Here is a 22250-nt window from a genome sequence, read left to right as displayed (position 1 = left end):
AGACTTAAACGACACTTTATCTAGAGATCAGTTTTTGTTGTGAGATCACAAAACAAATCCATGCCGCAAGTAAAACATCTTTGTAGCAGGCCCGCATGTAATTTCCCTGACGATGATGGAATGCAATATAATAAGTGCGATAAGTGGCATCACAATATGTACACAGCACTCACACCAGCTGCATATAACAGGTGCTGCAAGAACCATGTTGTTCTACCAAGTCTCCACTGATTCTGCAGGCGACTGAGCTGCCTAATATAGATAATTACCTTAGATAAACAGGCAGCAGTAGATTAGCAGAATTCTGCTTTCGAGGAAATAGAGAAGATTATCATGAGCCCCGCTGTGGTTTTGAATGAGACCATAAAGGTAGACTCCATCAGAGATGCAGACACCAAGTATGCGGGTGTAGGCACAGTCACAAGGAAAAAGAAGAAGCGCGCTGAGAATAAACTAATTATAGACAGTAACAAGGCATGTTGACCTATGGTTTCACTTCCGGATTTACATACTAACGCAAAACAAACTATAAAGGAGCCAAGTCTGGGCGGTGTAGAGGATGTGATCAAGAGACAAAATAAGATAAATGATTAGCTTACGGTCACATCGAGGAAAAGAGAAGTAAGAAAACAGAGTGAGGCTTCCGCGTTTGATGCTAAATTGGAATTGGATTGCAGGAAAGAGACGATTTCAGGGATTAAAATTCCACAGCGTGTTATGACGGACCTCGATGATAGGTCAGTCATTTTTCTCTTCTGAATGATAAATCGAAATGTGTAAAGTATATCATGATGCTGGGATTCAAACTACGAATTACAAGAGCTTCATCAACAGCTTGACTTATCCGAGATAACCTCAAATAGCTGTATTTTGACAAGATTGTCTTTCTAGACTATTTGTCTGTAGCGTTTGGAGCAGTTTACATAATTTGACTGTGTCGAGACCACTACAGTTCCATAAAAACCACTTGGTAAACTTCAGTGATTCAAAGCACAGGTAGAGGGCACTTCGGAGAATAGCCGGTAGACTAGGCTGCATCTATATTGCTCAGTCGTAAGAAAACCAGGTGCTCGGTCGGTCACGCAATTTTGGTCTTACACGAAGTAAACTAATGAAAATGATTATTTTTAAAAACTGTCTGTTGACAAAAATGAAGGCTCTAAAGCATTGTGGTAAACTCTAAACAATGGAAGCGGAAAGTGAACGAGGAAATATCCCACACGGCATAATGGACGTTTGGTCCTGGAGCTAGTGATAACAACAGTAATAACATGACACCAAATTATAATACTCATAATTTATTCTCAAATAACAGTTTGTTACATGAGGCATGACAGTTTGCATGCAAGATCAAGTTGTTACAATGGTTACAATTTCACGATGGCAGATTATTCTGCTCGGGTGACATTTCATAAAATATGAATGTAGATGGTTTTAGTGAGAATCGTGTTCTCAACATAACAATTGGCGCGCTCTACGAGGGTTGAGTTACAACGTTCAACTGATGGTCGAGGTATAGATCCATGTGAAGTAGGGGACATTTAGAAGCTTCAACCTAATGCCCCCCTTAAATATCTGGGGCTCTAATAATGGTGCAGGACAAAGTCAACAGTTTCATATCTGTTTTCGGTGGCATATCTCAGGGGGGCTGAAAAATGGTGTAAGAAAAAGGAAGGACGAGAAACAGAGCAGACAATGTTCATTGAGGAATAGCTAGGGTTTGACCATTCAGTCTATTTCTCTGTTATTGAAGTACATAATAAACAAGAACATTCTAATATGTTAAAGAAAATAAGTGGTGACAAGGTATGAGTGGTTAAGGAGATGTATAAACGAAGGTGGTTCAGAAAGAAGCTGAAAGTGTGGGATTACGTTTGGTTATAAAATACGATGCTGAAAATAGTATTCTGACACACAAATAGCTGTCGCCCTTCTTTGTCAAATCTATTTGAACCCTTGTTAGTAGACTTTGTAGGGTATTGAGCAGGCATCGTTTTCAGCGAATTGTCTAGTTTGCTTGTAATAGGATTATTCGGTAGGAAGTGAAACTAATTCAGCGTTTTAAACACGATTTTGCATGAATAAATTAGCATCAATACCGTTGTGAAAAATCGACAATGAACTTTTTAAAACAACGAATTGGCTAATTAAATAGTTCGTAACACCTAAATATACAAAGTAAGTAATTTGCGTCCATGTCTCATTGATGAAAAACGGTTTCAGATCACCAATGTAGGTAATCTACGTCGAGTCTACTGTGGTCGGACAGGATTTGCCTAGCCTACTAACTTACTTCAAAGTCATGCCTCGTGATTAATACTTTACCTGATTTGTGCTATCGTGATAACCAGATAAATCAAATACCTAAGTGATCGGACAACAGCATACATTAGTATTAACAGGTTAAGGAAGTATAAGGCGAAAGCAGTAGCATGTATCAGCCCATGGTATCCCATTGAATGATCCACATTGACTGTCCTTGTCTTTGATACTGTTCGACAAAATGTCTGGTAATCTTTAATCTGTCGATCAACGCAGTATGGTGCAGCCTTACGGGTGTTATTTTTCAGGCCGGAAAACGCTTTGCCAGCTTCTTACTATGAATATATTTATCAAGGTCGCAAGAATCAAGGCTAGCAATACAAATATATAAAAAAGTGAATTTTGGTCAATTAAGATGACAGAAGCTGTCATCGAACTGTAAACTAAACAAAAGTGACCCAAAAACAAAATACGAGCTTCAAGATGGTTGACAATGGTTATAAAGGTGGCGCGCATCCTGTCACAAACTAGGGATCTAGTTGATTACGAATACGAGTAAGGGAAACATGTGATATGTTTTCTTTCAGCGAGATAGATCATTCTTCATTTGTAAGGACACGAAAATCACCATTCCCTTTTAATCCTTGCAGTTTGTAGCACTGTGAAGGTTCAATATCGCTTTCAATGTATCAACAGAAGGTGCTTATATTATGTGTTTTGGTAGAGGATTCCAGTAATTGGATACCCAATGCTAGAAAAGGGACTCCAGACGTACACGATTTGATCCCGGTCATTGATGTTACTGAGAACTACCTTCCAGATGATCTATCCTAAATGGAAGGAAGAGTAAAACCTACTGACTACAAAATAGTTAAATATGCTATAAGCCCTACCCTATAACTACCCTATAACCTGCGGTAAGTTAACGGAAATAGGGTTAAGCATCTCGATTCTGTCTTCGTGTGATAGGCCAGTGATACCTTTTACGACTTTGATCCCTCACCGTTGAACTCCTTCTTGCACCTCTTATATTCCAAGTGCGGAGATTTTCTTAGTCATTCTGTAGACAAGATTCGAGTTCAGCTAGTGACGCCTTTCTTTCTATTCTATCTTCCAGAGAAATTTCAGGTGAAATACGTTGTTACATGAGGTGTCTGAATTCTGATACTGATACACGCGCTACCCCACTATCGAATTGACTGCTTGAGCGAGAACACAAGAAAGAGCGAGAAAGTATACTGGACTACCCACCGAAATGTACAAATACTCATTCATGTATGTACCACTCTATCATAAAGAAATTGACCCGTTGACTCCAATTACATGCACTTGACCTTTAGGTCACCCCTGATTGCCGTCGCGCTTAGACTGGGTATTTACAAATGAAGAATCCTTAATTGACAACCTCACAATCCTGGTTCCCTTGTGGGAGAAGCGATCTCACCCTCATAGACTTCAGTTTTGTCAGCGAAACTGAGCTAAAACCTCTCATCGACGACAGGCGCCGGAATTTCAAACGGTTGAATGTGTCAGCTTTACAGGACTATCTAAAACGGGTGGATTGGGATGTTCACCCTCAACTTGAGGTGGATGCTCATTGGGATTTCTTACTGCACACGCTTTTACGTGCAAAGAAGCAGTCTGTTCCTGAAACGGTCCACAGAAGCTACAAGCAACCTACAATCACCAAGAACCACACTCTTCGTTTGCTAAGCCACAAAAGGCACTGTTGGGCTGAATACAAACGAAGTGATAGCAACGGCGCGTACAGGCAATAAAAGCATACAAGGAACATATGCACAAAGGCAATAAGAGAAGACAGGCTTCAGTACTAGAACAAACTTATCGATGAATCCGTCTCCAGTTCGAAAAGCTTATTCTGTTACGCAGCTTCTCTTCGACAAGGCAAAACTGGAGTTTCCCAACTGCTAGGTCCTAATGGCCCGACCAATAACGACGGTGATGTCGCTAATCTTTTGACTGAACAATACTCTCAGATATTTCAACTGACCCACATCAACTGCACTGATGAAAGCTTCATCTGAAACTGCACAGGACTTTCCAAAGTGGGTCTGAGCGCTGACCTGATGTTCCGTAGACTGCAACACGTAAGAAAGGACACTCCTCCTGGTCTGGGTATGGTTCATTCTGCTATAATGAGAAAAGCAGCCTCAATCCTGGCAACACCGCTTGACGTGGCGTTCTCACACTAGCTAATTCGAAGTAAACTACAGGACATTTGGAAGCTGACTTGACATCATTTGCCTTGATTTCCCAAAAGCTTTTGATAGGGTCAACCATATATGTCTTATCAATAAGCCTAAATGATTCGGTATCAAACTACCCTTAATTGACTGATTCGCTTCACATCTGAAAAGTCTACATCGATAAAATCAATGACAGATTCTACTGTGATAATGTCTTGATGTTTCGTAGGAACTACATCCTTTGACAATAGCTGTTTAAGGGGTGATAATGTGTTTAGTTCTTGCTTAAGATCATCATGCTTTAATAAAGAGCCCTCAAGTGACTCAACTTTAGAACGTATATCGCTTTATTGCTTATATATAGTGTCTAATTCACTCTTAATGTTGTCGATAGTTTTAGATCTTGAGGTATAACTCATTATTATAGACTGAGTCATCTGGCAGCAGGTGTGGAATAATTCAACTCTCAATATTATCTGATTCAAAAGAAGTTGCAGAGCATGAGGTATAGGAAATAACAGAATTGTTGTTATCTGAGGAATTATGGCTTTTGTTTTGTCCGTCGACCCATTTTACTTGAAGGGTCAATTCTAATGTTATTAGTCAGTTATAAACTAGGATTCAATGATATATAGACACTTAATTATAGATATCATGTAATCGTAACGCAAACTTCAAACGCACCGCTTGTACATTAGTTAAGTTTAGCTCCAAAACAAACCTAATGGATAACAACCAGAAACTGGTGACACAACACAGAAGAACAGACTGTATACACAACTTATACTCCATAAGAGTATTCAAATACTGGAAGTCGCTGCCAGCTGAACTGGTCCAAGCGACTTCTCAGGAGTCCTTTAAGAGGCAACTTGATCTATTCTTTAGGACTAAGGAAAATATCTTGTCATGATTTTCCAATTTCATTTTCCTTTATTATCGTTAATATACCTAGGTTCCTACTTGGAGATATTGGTGATCCACTGCTGTTAGACACGGAAGCCCATTAGGCGAAAGCTTCTATTCCGTACACAACCATTTGAACCATTTCCTACAATTTATGAACGCGAATGTTCCTTTTTGGTATTCAATAATGAGATGAGGACTTGCTGCGATTGCGAAATCCCTCCTTATGGCCAGTTACTCCACATTTTGCACATTTATGTTTATTGAATGCGCTGAAACAGGAGATATTTCACGTTCCACAGTTTCAACAACTACTAGGAGGCATTGTGAAACGACGTGAATCAGAATCATGGACATCATACTTTCGATTAGGGCGAAGAAAATCTTACGAATCATGCTTTGCAACATTATTAATGTGATCTGTATGAAAACGTTTCATCGAATCAAACAAGTTAGGTTTTGGACATTCGGTTATTTCAGCAACATCTTTAAGATTTATAATATGACGAAATTTATTTGTGATGTCTTTCAAAGTATTATTGGGACCTGACTCGATTCTGTTCAAAATTCTAGTATGGATATTTGAGCCTGACTATGATTGCAAACCGCATACAATGATTGGCCACTTAAATTGTTCCGCAGAAAGTGAATACGCTATGGCTAAGAATAGTCTGATTTCGAACATTTCCAGAAAATTCTATGACTGAATGGGAGTGAACCAAAGACTTATCAGCCAGTCGGGCGCTACTTATGGCTTCTTTTTTTACCTCTTTGCTTCTGCACTACCGTCCGTCTCCCGTCACTAAGGGCAGATGTATCAAGACAGCCTAGAACACTTGTGGTTTTATCATGAAATTCAGATACAAATTAAGAGACACGACCATCAAAGTCCAGTGGCATTTCACTCTTTCATTTAACAAAGGAAAATTTCTTTTCCAACATTTTTCTGCAGGATGTTTTGTTCTCCCTGTGACCACACTGAATGAGCATGTTTTTCACTGTCAGTTCACAAATCACCGGTAAAGATATCATTAACTTTCGCACTAACCAATGTCAGAAGGCTCACAGCCTCATCGGTTACGAATGTTTTACTCAAACAGCGAAGCATAAAAGGCAAATAAAAATTGGGCTTCAAGAATCATTTATACGCGATGGGTTTCAAAGGGGTACACAACTTATGGAACAAGATGTCACACTCATTGCATTTCTTTCTACATAGGAAGGAAGCCACTTGATTATACACATTTATAAGTCTAGCCAACCATTGCAAGATTTAAGGTGAAAAATATCGAAAAAAGTACATTAGATGCTATCTGGTGTTAGAATCAACTACATATAAACTTTCACAGGACGAATTGGGAGATTATGAGTTCTAATCAAAATAGTTCAAGGTAGAGGAGACGAAGTATGCCTTGATGTGATATTACCTAAAAGCATGGAAAATTCGATTACATATATATCACATGTCTTGTGAACATGGTGTACCACATAGTTGATTTCTCTGTTCTCTCCATGGCTAAAGAAGGCACTTTAAAAATTATTATCAATGCTATGTACAGCTTGTCCCTTTAGGTTGTTTCATTTTCTAGTTTTTGGTGTTATATGTTCTCGTGCGTCATATCACAAGCTTGAATCTAACTTGTGCTATGTTGGGTCGGTTGGTGATAAATTGGAGGAGTTTGCCACAGCGATTCATGTTTCTAAAGTCTTTCTAAAAGTTTTAGAGACATATCTTTTCCATATAAAAACATAAGATTCAGTTACCACTACATCTCCTAGTTCATTTGAATTTTCAGGAGCGCCATTAGGATTTTAGACAAACATTTCATGCCACTAGGGCACTCCACTCATCAGTCGTTAAAATTAGGTTACTTAAAAAACAGACTGTAAACGATATGGCTGTTATTTTGCTTAACACTCTACTCTCTATATGCACTCTCTGTTCTAATAAACAGCCTTCCTCATTCTAACCTTGAATTCCTTTCCTTCATTCGAACGTACTCCACCTTGACAAATATCACAACTCATTGTTGTTTATTACTGCATTCTCTCATCTGGAGCCCCTGATCAAATTTCATCCTAGCAACATGAGCTAGTGTCAATTTAATCTAACAATTTATCATACCTCTCTCTGTTCCACTACTAAATGTCAAGCATTGTTGATCGTTTACATCCAAATGCCTTGCTGCCCCTCGGTTTCTTTTTTCTCTTCTTTTTCTTTTTTTTCTCTTCGGGATCTTGTTCTGAGAGCGAGGTTTAGGAACCCCTGACACCTGGAACAAACTCGACGTAGGCGCTTTCAAAAGGTCATAGTTCACACCAGGCGCTCCACAAGTCTACTTTATAACAACTATAAACTTAAAAAGCTGCATTACATAAATACTTAGCACGACCAAAATCCTAATACAATTTTCGCCGAGATTGGGTCTGGTGTGTAACGTGGACATTATACCTCTTTGGAAAATATTTTGAAGAATACACAGTATATCTGAACGAATGAACCGCTGTTAACTTTTGTAGATCATATTTACTAAACAACCTTGCTTGGGATGCATACTGTGAGCCAGCATATGTTGTAGTCAGTAGAGCAAGCCTATAAAAATGGCGTGTACCTGCCCATGCAGAAATATATTAGTATTATTATTATCCGTTTCCATTTCTCGGCATAATGTGTTCTTTGGTTTTCCCCTTCTCCTTTGGCCGTGAGGATTCCAAGTGTGGGCTGGCCTTGCGACACAGTTGGGTGCCTTCCTCAGTGTGTGTCCTATCCACGTCCAGCGCTTTTTTCTGATTTCCTCCTCCACTGAAATCTCACTTGTTCTCTCCCACAGTAGGTTGTTGTAGATAGTGTCTGGCCAACGGATCCGTAGTGTCTCGCGTGTACAACTATTAATCATCACCTATATCTTTTGGATGATGGCTTTTGTTGTTCTCCAGGTTTCCGCCCCATACAGTAGAACTGTAACAGCTCAGGTTGGTTGGTCAAGAGTTGACCCCAAACAACCAAGCATATGCTAAAACAGTATTGTTCAAGTATTCATTCACTTCCTTACTTTTTGTAAGCGTTATATTCCCTACTATCTTATATTGAATGTTGAGAGCCTTTGTTTGTCTGAACAGATAATCCCACGCTCCACTGTGACTGCGCGAAGATCGAAATAAAGACCTATTCACTACTTCTCTGGTTTCTTCTATCAATAGCACGAGGGTTACCTTAAGGCACGAAAGTGGTGAGCCCTTTTTGAACACAAATTTAACCTCATGTCTGTTATTAATTTTTTTTTACTTAATCGTAAAAGTAGACCTGATTATCCGTAAACTAAGTTGAGTATATAACTAGTTTATTCCGTATTATCTTAAGTTATTCGTGTTATAGTAACCATTTTTCGTGCTAACTTTATTGCTATATTTGTCACATACCTCATGTCAGACTCAATAGAAACCCTTAATCTGGAGGATTTGTCACCAGTGGAGATAGACACTGTTATGACTACGAAATTCCGACTTCCAGAATTTGATCGTAGTGATCCTGAGTTGTGGTTTGCTCAACTAGAGCATTATTTCACGAGACACAATATCAAATCTGAAGGGATTCGCTATAGAGACTTGTGTTCTATCCTTCCTCCTTCAGTCGCCAAAGAAGTCCGTGACTTGATTTTAGATCCACCATCACCACAACCATACACCATCTTAAGACGAGAGATAATGAACCGTTTATCATTGTCAGATAGTCAAAGAATACAAAGACTCTTCCAAGGTGAAACACTAGGTGATCGGTCGCCGTCACAGTTTTTGCGTCACCTCCAAGTGTTAACGGGTGATAACACAGTGAAGCAGTCCTAAAACAAGGATGGATACAAGCTCTCCCATGCTACGTCCAACACTGTTTGGATGCACAAGATCCTGAAACCTCATTATCTCATTTAGCGCGTATAGCCGATACAACTGGACCAGGCACAATAAATCACACACAAAAAGTAGAATCAGCAAAAGACCCCGTCATAGAAGGACTCATTGCGAGTGTTAAGAGTCTCACTGAGGCTGTCACCAGAATGCAAATGGGTCATAGAAACAGGAGCAGGTCACCACAACGACCACGACAACGACCACGATCCAAGTCACAAATGTCCAGACAACCTGGGCAGTTTTGTTGGTACCACTGGAAGTTTGGTGTCAACTCAACCAAGTGCATGCAACCATGCGCCTGGCCTAAGCATAATTCTAAGACAGCGGGAAACGAGTAACCCCTCCCCAGGTCGCGACGACTGAGGAGGGGCGCCTAAACAGTCGCTTGTTTTATGTTAGAGACAGAAACTCTGGCTTGAATTTCTTGGTGGATACTGGCGCTGCTCTTAGCATCATCCCTCAAAATAAAACTGAGATTAGTCGAGAAACATCATCAATTACACTTCAAGCTGCAAATAAAACTAAAATTGCGACATTTGGGCAGAAAAACTTAACCCTAGATTTGGGGTTCAGGAGGCAATTCCCTTGGGTTTTCACGGTAGCCGACTTAGATCTGGCAATACTGGGGATGGACTTTCTAGAGAGATACGAATTTCTAGTTGACACCAAGAAACGGCGATTAACACTAAAAGAAACTTCGTATTACACAAAAGGCAAAGAAAGTCACATCAGCTCTCTTAACTTGATTCAAACTCCTCCAGTAACAACAGCGAAATTCCAAGATATACTCGCGGAATTTCCAAACTTAACTAAACCAAACCCACAGCCTTCTAAAGACAAACTAAAAGTAAGTCACACTATCAAAACCGAAGGTGCACCGGTTTTTGCAAAACCCAGGAGACTAGCACCAGATAAGCTCAAAATCGCTAGGGCCGAGTTTGATTATATGCTACAACTGGGTATTATCCGTTCCTCTGATAGTCAATGGGCATCCCCTTTGCATATGGTCCCAAAGAAGAATGAAGGTGACTGGCGACCGTGCGGGGATTACAGAGCCCTCAACCGTCAAACCGTACCAGATAGGTACCCAATACCGCATATCCAAGATTTCACAAACGGTTTACAGGGTATGAACATATTCACTAAAATTGACTTAGTCAGGGCATATCACAATATCCCAGTGGCTGATGAAGATATCCCCAAGACAGCTATTACAACACCCTTTGGCTTATTCGAGTTTGTACGCATGCCACTCGGCCTGAGAAATGCGGCACAGACATTTCAAAGATTCATAGACAATCTACTTCGAGATATGCCATTTGCGTAGGGGTATATAGACGACTTGTTAATTGCCAGCCCCGATTTGCAATCACACGAACAGCATGTAAAAACAGTGTTAAAAAGACTGGATGAACATGGAATAAACATACATCAAAGTAAGTGTGTTTTCGGTGTTCAAACTTTAGAATTTCTTGGTCACACAATAAGCCCAGAAGTAGACACCATTAAACAATACCCCATACCTAGTTCTCTAACACAACTGAGAAGTTTTCTAGGTCTAATTAACTTTTATCGCAGATTCATACCAGGTTGTGCACAATTAATGCAACCTTTGACAGATTCACTAAAAGGAAAACCAAAAGAATTCAAACTGTCTTCTGACGCTGTCGAAGCTATTAAACAGCTTAAAGATAAATTAGCTCAAGCAGCTACGTTGATGTATCCGAATTCTCTTTCCCCACTTGCTTTGATGGTGGATGCTTCAGATAAAGCAGTAGGCGGTACCCTTAACCAACTGGTTAAAAACGCCTGGAAACCAATTGCTTTCTTCTCAAAAAGACTCGCTCCAGCAGAGACAAGGTATTCTACCTTCGGGCGAGAACTTCTTGCAATCTACCTAACCATTAAACACTTCCGACACATGTTAGAAGGCAGGGTATTTATAGTCTTTACGGATCACAAACCACTAACGAATGCACTAAAAGCGAGAGCTGATAAATACTCACCTCGAGAAGTCCGACACCTTGGCTATATATCACAGTTCACAAGCGATATCCGACATGTCAAAGGTCAGGACAATCAGGCGGCAGATGCTTTATCTAGGCTAGAAATAAACGTGCTACAGCAGTCTACAGTAAACTTCGAGACGTTGAGAAACGAACAAGAGCAGGATCTAGAATTACAAAACCTGCTTAAAACAAACAATTCAAGTCTTAATTTAAAACAGTTCCCATCACCTGTCGATGGTATTCTAATCTACTGTGACACGACCAAGGCAATGCCGAGTCCTTTCGTTCCCAAAAGTATGCGAAAGTTGATATACAATAACTTTCATTCTTTGTCTCATCCTGGCGCAAAAGCTTCAACAAAACTAATCAATGCCAGATAAATCGTCACATAAATTCACCCATAGGCGTTTTCTCGCAACCAGATGCACGTTTTGCCCATGTGCATATCGACTTGGTAGGTCCTTTACCACGTTCAAACGGTTTTAATTATCTTTTTACATGCATAGATCGATTTACCAGATTCCCTATAGCCATCCCGATAGCGGACATCACAGCGGAAACAGTAGCCAAAGTTTTCATGCAGAACTGGGTAACCATTTTTGGTACACCCATAACAATAACGACGGATAGAGGAGCGCAATTCGAATCCGAACTATTTAATAACTTGGCTAAACTTCTAGGCTCCAATAGGATACGCTGCACTGCATATCATCCTCAGGCTAATGGGATGGTAGAACGTTTTCACCGTCAGCTAAAAACCGCCCTTATATCTCACTCAAACCCCAATCAGTGGACAGAATTCCTACCGTTAGTTATGTTGGGAATACGAACATCTGTCAAAACTGACGCACAGTGTTCAGCTGCGAAACTGGTTTTCGGAACAACTCTGAGACTACCAGGTGAATTTATTAACCCTAATACTAACAGTCAAAAACTTAATTTAGAAAATTATGTAGATCAACTACGGGACCACATGTCTAAACTTAAGCCGATTAATACTCGTGAACAATCGCGCGCCGTATATATACCTAAAGACCTAAGCAATTGCACGCACGTCTGGATAAGATGTGACAAAATAAAAGCACCACTCAGTCCTCCATTTGAAGGTCCTTTCAAAGTCGTCTCAAGAAAATCTAAATATTTCGTGATAGAAAAACATGGAAACATCGACACAGTAAGTATTGATAGGCTGAAGCCGGCTTATCTAGATCATGAACCACCATACGTGTTGTTAGATCGTTTAACTGACAAATCCATTACGGAATCGAAATGTAAAGATGATAAATCTTTACAAATGACTAAAACGGTTCGCTGGGCACATCCGATTAGTCAGTCAAGGATGTTGACAGTTTCGGCTGCAGGATAAATCTAACCACGTAGCTAATCAGACCCTGCATCTACTTAAAAATAATTTTTTTTCCTCATTCCGCCTCACATACAACTCCCCAGACCTTTTACCTTGGATATATAAGTGTTATGTTAAATATTTTTTTTTAATACTGGACACATAAGCTAGGTATTCCGAAACGATGGCTGAGGATTTTAATCAAACTCATACAACTAACACTGGCAAATACAACGAATTCAAAAAGCAACCCAGGCGAGTTTTATAATTTCTTTTTCTGGTTAATTAACTATGTTGGTTGTACTTCTTATATATCTGTATACATTTTTCACGTAGACTGGCTATACATATATACCATATGAACTAATTCTAAAAGTTTTCGGTCGGAGATATGTTTAGTAGCTTGATACGATTAATACTACTATTAATAAGTTTTTTTTAGACAAAACATTTTGGATTAAACCATGGTCAAGTACTTATTAACGTTCTCACCATTTTTTTTCTATAGTATTATTATTAATACAAACAAAGAACTTGTACTGTTCCAAAAGGGAACTTTGACATATCGATCCGTCCTCTTGTTATCTTTCTCTCATATCTGAGCAACTTATGGCCAACAAACGTCGTATTGAAGGGGCTTTTGGTGAACAAAAACTCAGGCCCCACGCACTCGAACCTCTGCCCTCCTGAATGCTGGACCGTGTGCCTAGCCATTAGACCACATCAAACCACGGAAGAATGACTGCAATTTTTCCTTTTATCGACTAATCATTCGTAATACTAATGAGTAAGAGGACTAACACACTTCTGAGGTGCAAACCAATTCCTTACTTGGATGAATTGACGAAATATTGCTTCAATATATCATGCATACCTAAATCAAACCAGAAAAGGGTAGTTGACACAACTGTACTTGATCCGCATACTCCACACAATTTTTTTGCTTCTTAACCGTATATTCGTTTCCGTTTTGTGGATTACACTGATGCACCCTTGGTTACGCACCTAGTTGTAAAAGGCGGTCATCACTGGCTCAAGGTCATGCATTTGATCGATTTTGTTAAAGAGTCCAACTTCTAGCAAGTTCACCCTTTGACATATATTTGTATTACAAAAGAGTATTTTTTTGTTTTCATGGTTCTTCGTGCACAAGATATCTACACTATGTCTATTTCCTTCCAGAATACCAATCCGTTCTGGAGGCCAAGCACTTACATGAACCGAACAATTATCATTTGCATTTATGTATTTCCATTTTGTATCTTATTATTTTATGCAGGCAGTGGAGCAGTTTTTCAGGTTTGCTTGATTTTCACCATTACCTTTGAAGTAGACTCTTCTTTACTTTTTACTTGAGGGCGACTCAAGAGGCAGGTGAGTAAACACTTAATAGCCGGTCTGAGCATGGAAAAATCGTACCTCACCAACATGGTGTTGGGTAGCCCGCTCGCGGCACTTCCTCAGATATTCTTATTCCACATTCTCACACTTTCTCTTGAAAGCACGCAGCAAACCGTCAGCGATAGTTGTAGAAAAGATCACATGCTACAAAATAGGATGACAAGCTAGTAAATGAAGAGACATCCATGGACTATCGTTTAAAGCGTTAGTCGCAACTGATTGTAAGTCAAATAGTGAGCGAGTTGATAATTTCGCCTTGGGATGAGAAATAGAACTAAGGTGTTTTCGATAGATAGGTTAATCGAACCGACGTTCCTACGGAAGTCGATTCTAGGGGGAAGCTAATGTAACAGCTCAGGTTGGTTGGTCAAGAGTTGACCCCAAACAACCAAGCATATGCTAAAACAGTATTGTTCAAGTATTCATTCACTTCCTTACTTTTTGTAAGCGTTATATTCCCTACTATCTTATATTGAATGTTGAGAGCCTTTGTTTGTCTGAACAGATAATCCCACGCTCCACTGTGACTGCGCGAAGATCGAAATAAAGACCTATTCACTACTTCTCTGGTTTCTTCTATCAATAGCACGAGGGTTACCTAAAGGCACGAAAGAACTATCTTGAGATTTGCATTGAAAATTCTTACTTTGGTGTTGCTTAACAGTTGTTTTGAGTTCCAGATGTTCTTCAATCGTAGATATGCTGCTCTTGCTTTGCCGATCCGCGTCTTCACATCTGCACCAGTTCCACCATGTTCATCATTGATGATGCCCAGGTATGTAAAGGTTTTTCATCCTCCAGAGTTTCTCTGTCAAGTGTGATTTGATTGGTGTATGCTGTGTTGTATCGGTGAATCTTTCTTTTCCCTTCGTGTATGTCGAGACCTATTGCTGCTGAGGCTGTTGGTACACTGGTTGTCTTCTCCTACATTTGTTGTTGCGCGTGTGATAGAAACGCCAGATCATTCGCAAAGTCTAGATCGTCCAGCTGCATCCTAGCTGTCCACTGTATCCCGTGATTCCCCCGAGATGTTGACGTCTTCATGATCCAGTCGATCACCAGGAGAAAAAGGAAGGATGAGAGTAGGCAACCTTGCCTGACACCAGTCTTTACCGGGAATGAGTCAGTGAGTTGTCCTCCATTCACGATTCGGCACTTTCATCCATCATAGGAATCCCGTATGATATTAACTATCTTCTCAAACACGCCATAGTGTCGAAGAGGCCTCCATAGTGTTGTCCTGTCCACGCTATCAAATGCCTTCTCGTAGTCAGTGAATTTGATGTAGTGTGATGAATTCATTCAATTGATAATAATAATTATTATTTATTCTCAAATAATAGTTTGTTACATGATTGTTCCACAATGATCCGTAGAGTTGCGATTTGGTCTGTACGGATTACAGCCCGTTGATTTCGAAGTTGATAGTCCTTCATTCTATTTAACAATACCTTGTTGAAGGCTTTTCCTTGTATTGAGAGAAAAGTGGTTCCCCTGTAGTTATCACACTTGCTGAAATTGCCTTTCTTTGGTATCTTGATCAGGTGTCCTTCTCTCCAGTCTATTGGTACTTGTTCGTCATTCAAATCTTACTGAAGAAGATGTGGAGTATCTTTGCAGTTACTCCTAAGTCTGCTTTCAGTGCCTCTGCTGGAATGTCGTCTGGTCGTGTTGCTTAGACGCTCTTGATTTGTCTGATGGCCATGCTGATCTTTTGAAATTTTGGTGCACCGACATTGATAGGGATGTCCGTGAGTGCTGCTTCAATGCTGAGTGTGTTCAGTGGAGCTGGTCGATCCTACAGTTCTTTGAAGTGTTGTAATCTCCTGTTTCTCTGTTCTTCAATATTGGTGATCACCTTACTTTCCTTGCTTTTCACTGGCCGTTCTTGTTTGCCGTAATTTCCAACTAGTTTCTCTGTTGTATCATACAGTTGTCTTATGTTTCTTTCCCTTCCAGCCTTTTCCACCGCCATTGCTAAGTCTTCCAAACATCTACGTTTGTCAGCTCTGATGCTCCTCTTCACTTGCTTGTTTGCTTCTGTGTATTCAGCCTGTACGTAAGCCCTCTCTGTTCTTATTCGGCCGATATTGATTGCTGCCTTCTTGTTCCTCCTTTCTTCAATCTTATCCAATGTATCAACAGCTATCCATTCCTTAAGATGGTGTTTCTTGCGGCCCAGAAGCTCCTGAAATGTTGAAGTGACTGCCTCCTTGATCCCTTACCAGCTGTTATTTGTGGTAGTCCCCTGTCCATTCAGTGGACCATGAAAGGCCTGAACTATACCAGGCGCGAAATTTGAAAGTGGTAACATTTTTTCACGTCGTTTAGAAATTCTTAGACTTGTTCTTTTGTAGGCTATGTGGTGGACCAAAACGTATGATAACCAAAAATTAGCAACAAAAATATTATGTCTAAAGTTTATGTAACAATTAACAGTTAATAAGTTAATTACACACAAATAAAAAATAAGGGACGTTACTTAAGTCTTCAGGCTATTGCGTGTTCGGCTGAGTTTGGTCCAGATAATCCACAATTATAAAATATTAGTAATCCCAATATGGACGATATGGATCCAGTAAATTTACCAAGTGTAGGATTCAATAAGAATGTCACAATTGTCTATAAATATAGATGATATGCAATGAATATTTCATTTAACATATTTGCAGATATAGCAGAACGATGCAGATGTGAATTAGAGTGTATTTATTGAGGAGCAGTAACAGCGTCGCGATATGTTGTACTCAAAACGGAAGGAAGTCAAATTGCAAGTGTTCAAAGTAATACACTGAAACAACAAGTACAATTGTTTAATGCTAAAAAATACAGAGTATGAAAATACACAAAATACATGCAAAAACTATGAAAAATTATTTACAAAATAGGTTTTATGGTCCTATCTACACATAGCTCCCCCCAGAGTGTCCGGAGGTAACACTGATTACAATATGAACAACAAAAATTGACAAATATTGTACATAAATGTACATAAAACAGTATTTACTGTAATAACGGAAAAAAAAATGGTGGAGATAGGAATAAATGACACGTTAATAATATAGACTATGCTACGCAAAATGAAACTGAAAAACGAGCATTAAAAAGTTTTGGTTTGCTAATAATGATAAAATGTGCAAAACTGTTAATAGAGTCATAAAATAAAAAAATTGGATGAATTTAATGAATAGTTAGTCAGCATTCACTCGTTTATTACTATGACAATTTTTCTTATTAAAAAAAAATTGGCAAAACCAGTGATAATAAATAAATGTAATTATTAAATGTACATGTAAGGAAAATAAATAGCTTTTATTAGAAAATTGAGTATCTTAAGTATAAAATGCGCGTAATTGGATGTTTTCGATTTTTGTTAGTCGGCGAAATGTACGTAGCGCTTAGGTTTTTTTAATAATAATAATTTACTCTCAAATAACAGTTTGTTACATGAGGCATGCCGGTTTACAGGCAAGATCAAATTGTTAAAGAAGTTACAATTTTCACTGTTGAGAATTACTCAGCTGGGTTGATATTTCATAAGATATGAATGTAAATAGATTTCGTAAGAAACATGTCAATATCACATTTGGCGCACTTTATGGAGGTAGCGTTGCAACATACAATTGATGGTCGAGAATAGATACATGCGAAGTTGGGGGCTTTTAGAAGTTTCGAACTTATATCCCTCCAGGATATCGGAAGCTTTAATAACGGTGTAGGACGAAGTCACCCGTGCCATATCTGTTTTCAGTGGAGTATCTGCAGGAGGCTGAAAAAGGTGTAAGAAAAAGGAAGGACGAAAAGCAGAGCACACAATATTCATGGAGGAATAGTTAAGGTATAACCATTCAGTCTATTTGTCTGTTACTGAAGTACTTATTAGGTAAGAACATACTAGTGTGTTAAAGAAAAATAAGTGTGGGCAAGGTATGAGTGGATAAGGAACTGTATAAATGAAGGTAGTTCAGAAGGAAGTATGGAATTGTGTAATCATAAAATAAAGTGCTGAAAACAGTATTCCGATACAAATGGCTGTCTCCCTTTTTTTCGAAGCTGTTTGAACTCTCTTTTTTTGTTTTTAGATTTTATAGGGTATAGAGTGGGCTTCATTTTTAACCAATTGTCTAGTTTGCTTGTATTAGGATTACTCGGTAGGAAGTGGAACCAATTCGGCTTTTTTTAAACATGATTCAAAGTGGTATTTTGCATGAATAATTTCGCATCAATACCGTTGGTTCGTGACATCCCACTAGACATAAGGAGCCGTAATTAATATGTTCTGCCCCACAGACACGGGTGAGTTGAAGTTATCTCCCCACCATCATGTTCGCTGGTCAGTAACGTTACCCTCCCTCCTTTTATGATGTTAGGCTCTCTTACGTTTGTGGTCGGTATGAATATTGCTTTAATCAAGGACCGTATTTGGAATACACCAGCCTACCAGAGCGAGTTAAAGACGGTTTAAGATGAAACTTGTCCTCTCCCATTGGCTTCTCAGGAACAGAAGGGAGGGGTTGTTGTTCTTCAATGTTAACTTCTTTAAGGTGAGTCGGTTCGTAAAACGCTGGTTTGATTCTATGTATGGAAATAGTTCCTTTGTTCCCATTTCGAATGACAATAAAATGTTTGGGAGTACGTTTGATTACTTTATAAGGACCCTCGTATGTTGGTTTTAGTGGCTTTTTGACAGCGTCAACTCGAACGAAAACGAATTTGCAGGTTTCAAGGTTTTTATCTAGTTGCACCCGGTTGCTATGTTGTCGCTGGGGTATTGGTTTAATATTCTGCATCGTCTGTAGTAAACGGCTTGCGAAACGGGAAGGATCCCCTATCGTTGTGGATTCGCAATTGACTAATTGGCCTGGTAATGTTAATGTTGTACCGTAGACTAATTCGGCATCAGTGCATCCAGTGTCTTCTTTAATAGTGGAATAAATACCCAGGAGTACGAGTGGTAAGGCATCGCTCCATTTGGTAGGATCAGCTTGAGTCGTCAGCGAGCTTTTCAATTGGCGATGAAATCTTTCAACCATGCCATTAGCTGCTGGATGATAAGCCGTTGTTTTGGTGTGGTTGACCCCAAGGAGTCTGGTGAATTCCTGAAATAAAATGGATTGAAATTGGGGGCCACGATCAGTTGTGATAATTGCAGGTACTCCGTAGTTCGATATCCATCGGTCGAGAAAAACTGACGCAACTGTCTCTGTCGATGTGTCTTTAATGGGGCATGCAATCGCCCATCGAGTGAACCTGTTCACCACAGTGAGAATGTGAGTGAAAGAGTTTGACGGTGGCAGGGGGCCAACTAAATCCAAGTGAATATGTTGACAACGTCTGTCGGGGGTATGAAATTCCCCAATTGGGCTGATTATGTGTCTCTGGACTTTACTCCGCTGACATTGTATGCAGTTTCGTGCCCATCGTTTTATATCGGAGTTCCTTTTGGGCCAGACAAAACGTTCGGTGATCAGCTTGGTGGTGGCTCTGATACCTGGATGCGAGAGTCCATGTAGTTGTTGAAATATCTTTCTGCGACAAGTAAATAGGACAAAGGGACGATTGTTGCTCGTTGAAGTGTCACAAATGATGGATGCATCTGAGAAAGGAATGGGTACCGATTTTAGATTCAAGCTAGACGTTTCTCTACAGATCTTCAATTCCGCGTCGTCTGCTTGTAATTTGGCTAAGGTTTCAAGGCTGATGTCATGGTTAAGTACAGTCATATTGATATCCTTTCTAAACAGTGCGTCTGCAACAATGTTGGTATGACCCTTGATAAACTGAATGTCCATGGTGAATTGCGAGATATAATCGAGCTGTCTCGCTTCGCGTGGAGAATGTCTATCATATGACATATTAAATGAGAAGCACAGGGGTTTGTGGTCCGTCATAATGGTAAAGTCACGACTCTGTAGTAAAAAATTGAAGTGTTTAACAGCTAAGTACATGGCTAAAAGTTCTCGTCCAAATGTGCCGTACCGCTCTTGAGCAGGTGATAACCGTTTAGAGAAAAAAGCTATTGGTGTAATCATGTTATTAACTCGTTGTTGTAGCACTGCCCCTACGGCTTTTTGTGATGCGTCCGTACAGAGGATCAGATGAGTTTTGGGGTCAGTATTTAGATGTTGTAGCATGGTGGCGTCAGCAATCAAAGATTTGGCTTTTTCAAATGCCGTTTTGGCATCGGAAGGTAACTTGAATAGTTGGTTCTTTTCCTTTTTGCTACCTGATTTATCGTTTTTTAGTAAGTCAGTTAATGGTTGTAGAACGTCGGCACAGCTAGGTAAAAATCGTCGGTAAAATTGAATGCACCCAGGAAGCGACGCAATGACTTAACCGAAGTAGGTTCAGGATAGTTGATGATGGCTTCAACTCTCTTTGGTAGAGGTTTAATACCTTATGCATCAATATAGTGTCCTAAGAATTCTAAGGCAGACGTACCGAATATGCATTTAGTAGGGTTGATAACTACGCCATATTTCTTGAATCGTTCAAAGAGAATCTGCAGATGTTGGACATGCTCTTCAAGTGAGGAGCTGACGATTAGGACGTCATCGATGTAAACAAATACGAAATCTAAACCTGGCGTGACTTCGTCCATAAATCGTTGGAATGTTTGCGCAGCATTCTTAAGCCCAAATGGCATCCTCAAGAATTCAAACAACCCAAAAGGTGTGATTACGGCTGTTTTTTCAATATCCTCAGGTGCCACTGGGATCTGATGATAAGCTCTAACTAAGTCTAGTTTTGAAAAGATCAGTTTACCGTGCAGGTTTAGTGAAAAATCATGTAGATGAGGAATAGGGCATCTGTCTGAAACTGTCTGATTATTCAAACGTCTATAATCTCCACAAGGGCGCCAATCTTGATCTTTTTTGGGAACCATGTGCAGTGGCGAGGCCCAAGGGCTATTAGACTGTCGGATTATCCCTAGTTGCATCATATGTTCAAATTCTCTTTTGGCGGACTGCAACTTATTGGGTGGTAGTCTCCTCGCCTTGGCGCAGATAGGTGGACCAGTGGTGGTGATAGTATGTTGAACATGGTGTGTGGAGTTTTCAGTTTGATAATCGGCTTTCGTTATACATTCATACTTCGATAGAAGATCGGTAAAAGTTTTACTATCAGGTCTAAGCAATCGGACACCATAAGTTTCATAATTGCAGGTGATCGTTCCGTTGACCTGTAGACTTGTATTTACGTCGATAAGTTTCTTTTTTCTCATGTCGACAAGGAGATTGTAGTTACTAGGAAAATCGGCTCCAAGGATGGGTTGTTTAACTTCTGCGACGATGAAAACCCATGTAAAACGTCTACGGAGACCAATGTCTAAAATGAGTGACTGCTCACCATACGTTTTAATAATAGAATTGTTTGCTGCCACTAACGATAATTTAGCGTGTTGGGAGTGCCGTCGTCGGGAAAGATGAAGTGGGAGTATGCTTATTTCGGCTCCAGTATCGATTAGAAAATCTGAGCCCGAAATACGATCCCTAACATGAAATAGACGGCTTGAGTTGTGGACAGAGTCAGGCGCCGCCATTACTGTCTGGCCGGGCCGTTTCCCTGGTTATCAGTGCTGGGTGAGGGGAATGCGCACGGGCGTGTACAACGCCGTGCTTTTGTGCCGAATTTAGTATGATACCAACAAATTTCGGATGTTCGTTTAGGTGAACGAGATCGTGGTCTAGAACGTGATCTCTGTCTGAATGGGGGTCTTACTTGTCTGGCCTACACCGTTGCTACAGTGGTTTGAAGTGACGCAAGTTGATTCGTTAATTGAGATAATTGTCTTTGAATAGAGTTTAAATAGCCGACATCAGCTGCTCCATACGGCTGCATCGTATTTATATAGTCTGGACTAAAAATACTGTCAGTAAAGTTAGATGATGAACTATGAGTGGTTACTGGAACAGGATCCATATCACTAAGCTTAGGTGGAGAGTATATAAAGTTAAAAATGAGCTAGAGGGTCGTACAATGAGCGAATAAACAATATAACAATGGGATAAATGCGAGATAATCAAATACTGGACTCACCAAATAATTGTGGTGGACCAAAACGTATGATAACCAAAAATTAGCAACAAAAATATTATGTCTAAAGTTTATGTAACAATTAACAGTTAATAAGTTAATTACACACAAATAAAAAATAAGGGACGTTACTTAAGTCTTCAGGCTATTGCGTGTTCGGCTGAGTTTGGTCCAGATAAT

The 22250-nt window shown here is 39.7% G+C and overlaps 1 protein-coding gene across 1 annotated transcript; it reads left to right on the top strand.

The window, feature by feature from the left end:
- Positions 1–8795: 8795 nt before the first annotated feature.
- Positions 8796–9616, top strand: Smp_138820 (hypothetical protein; the record flags this gene model as incomplete). Its single annotated transcript, XM_018794369.1, is given in 2 exon segments — positions 8796–9212; positions 9218–9616. Coding segments are annotated over 2 exon segments (816 nt in total).
- Between the last annotated feature and the right edge of the window lie 12634 nt (positions 9617–22250).

The sequence above is a fragment of the Schistosoma mansoni genome, chromosome 1 (assembly GCF_000237925.1).
Source record: "Schistosoma mansoni strain Puerto Rico chromosome 1, complete genome".
Classification (NCBI taxonomy): domain Eukaryota; kingdom Metazoa; phylum Platyhelminthes; class Trematoda; order Strigeidida; family Schistosomatidae; genus Schistosoma; species Schistosoma mansoni.
This window is presented reverse-complemented; position numbering and strand designations above follow the sequence as displayed.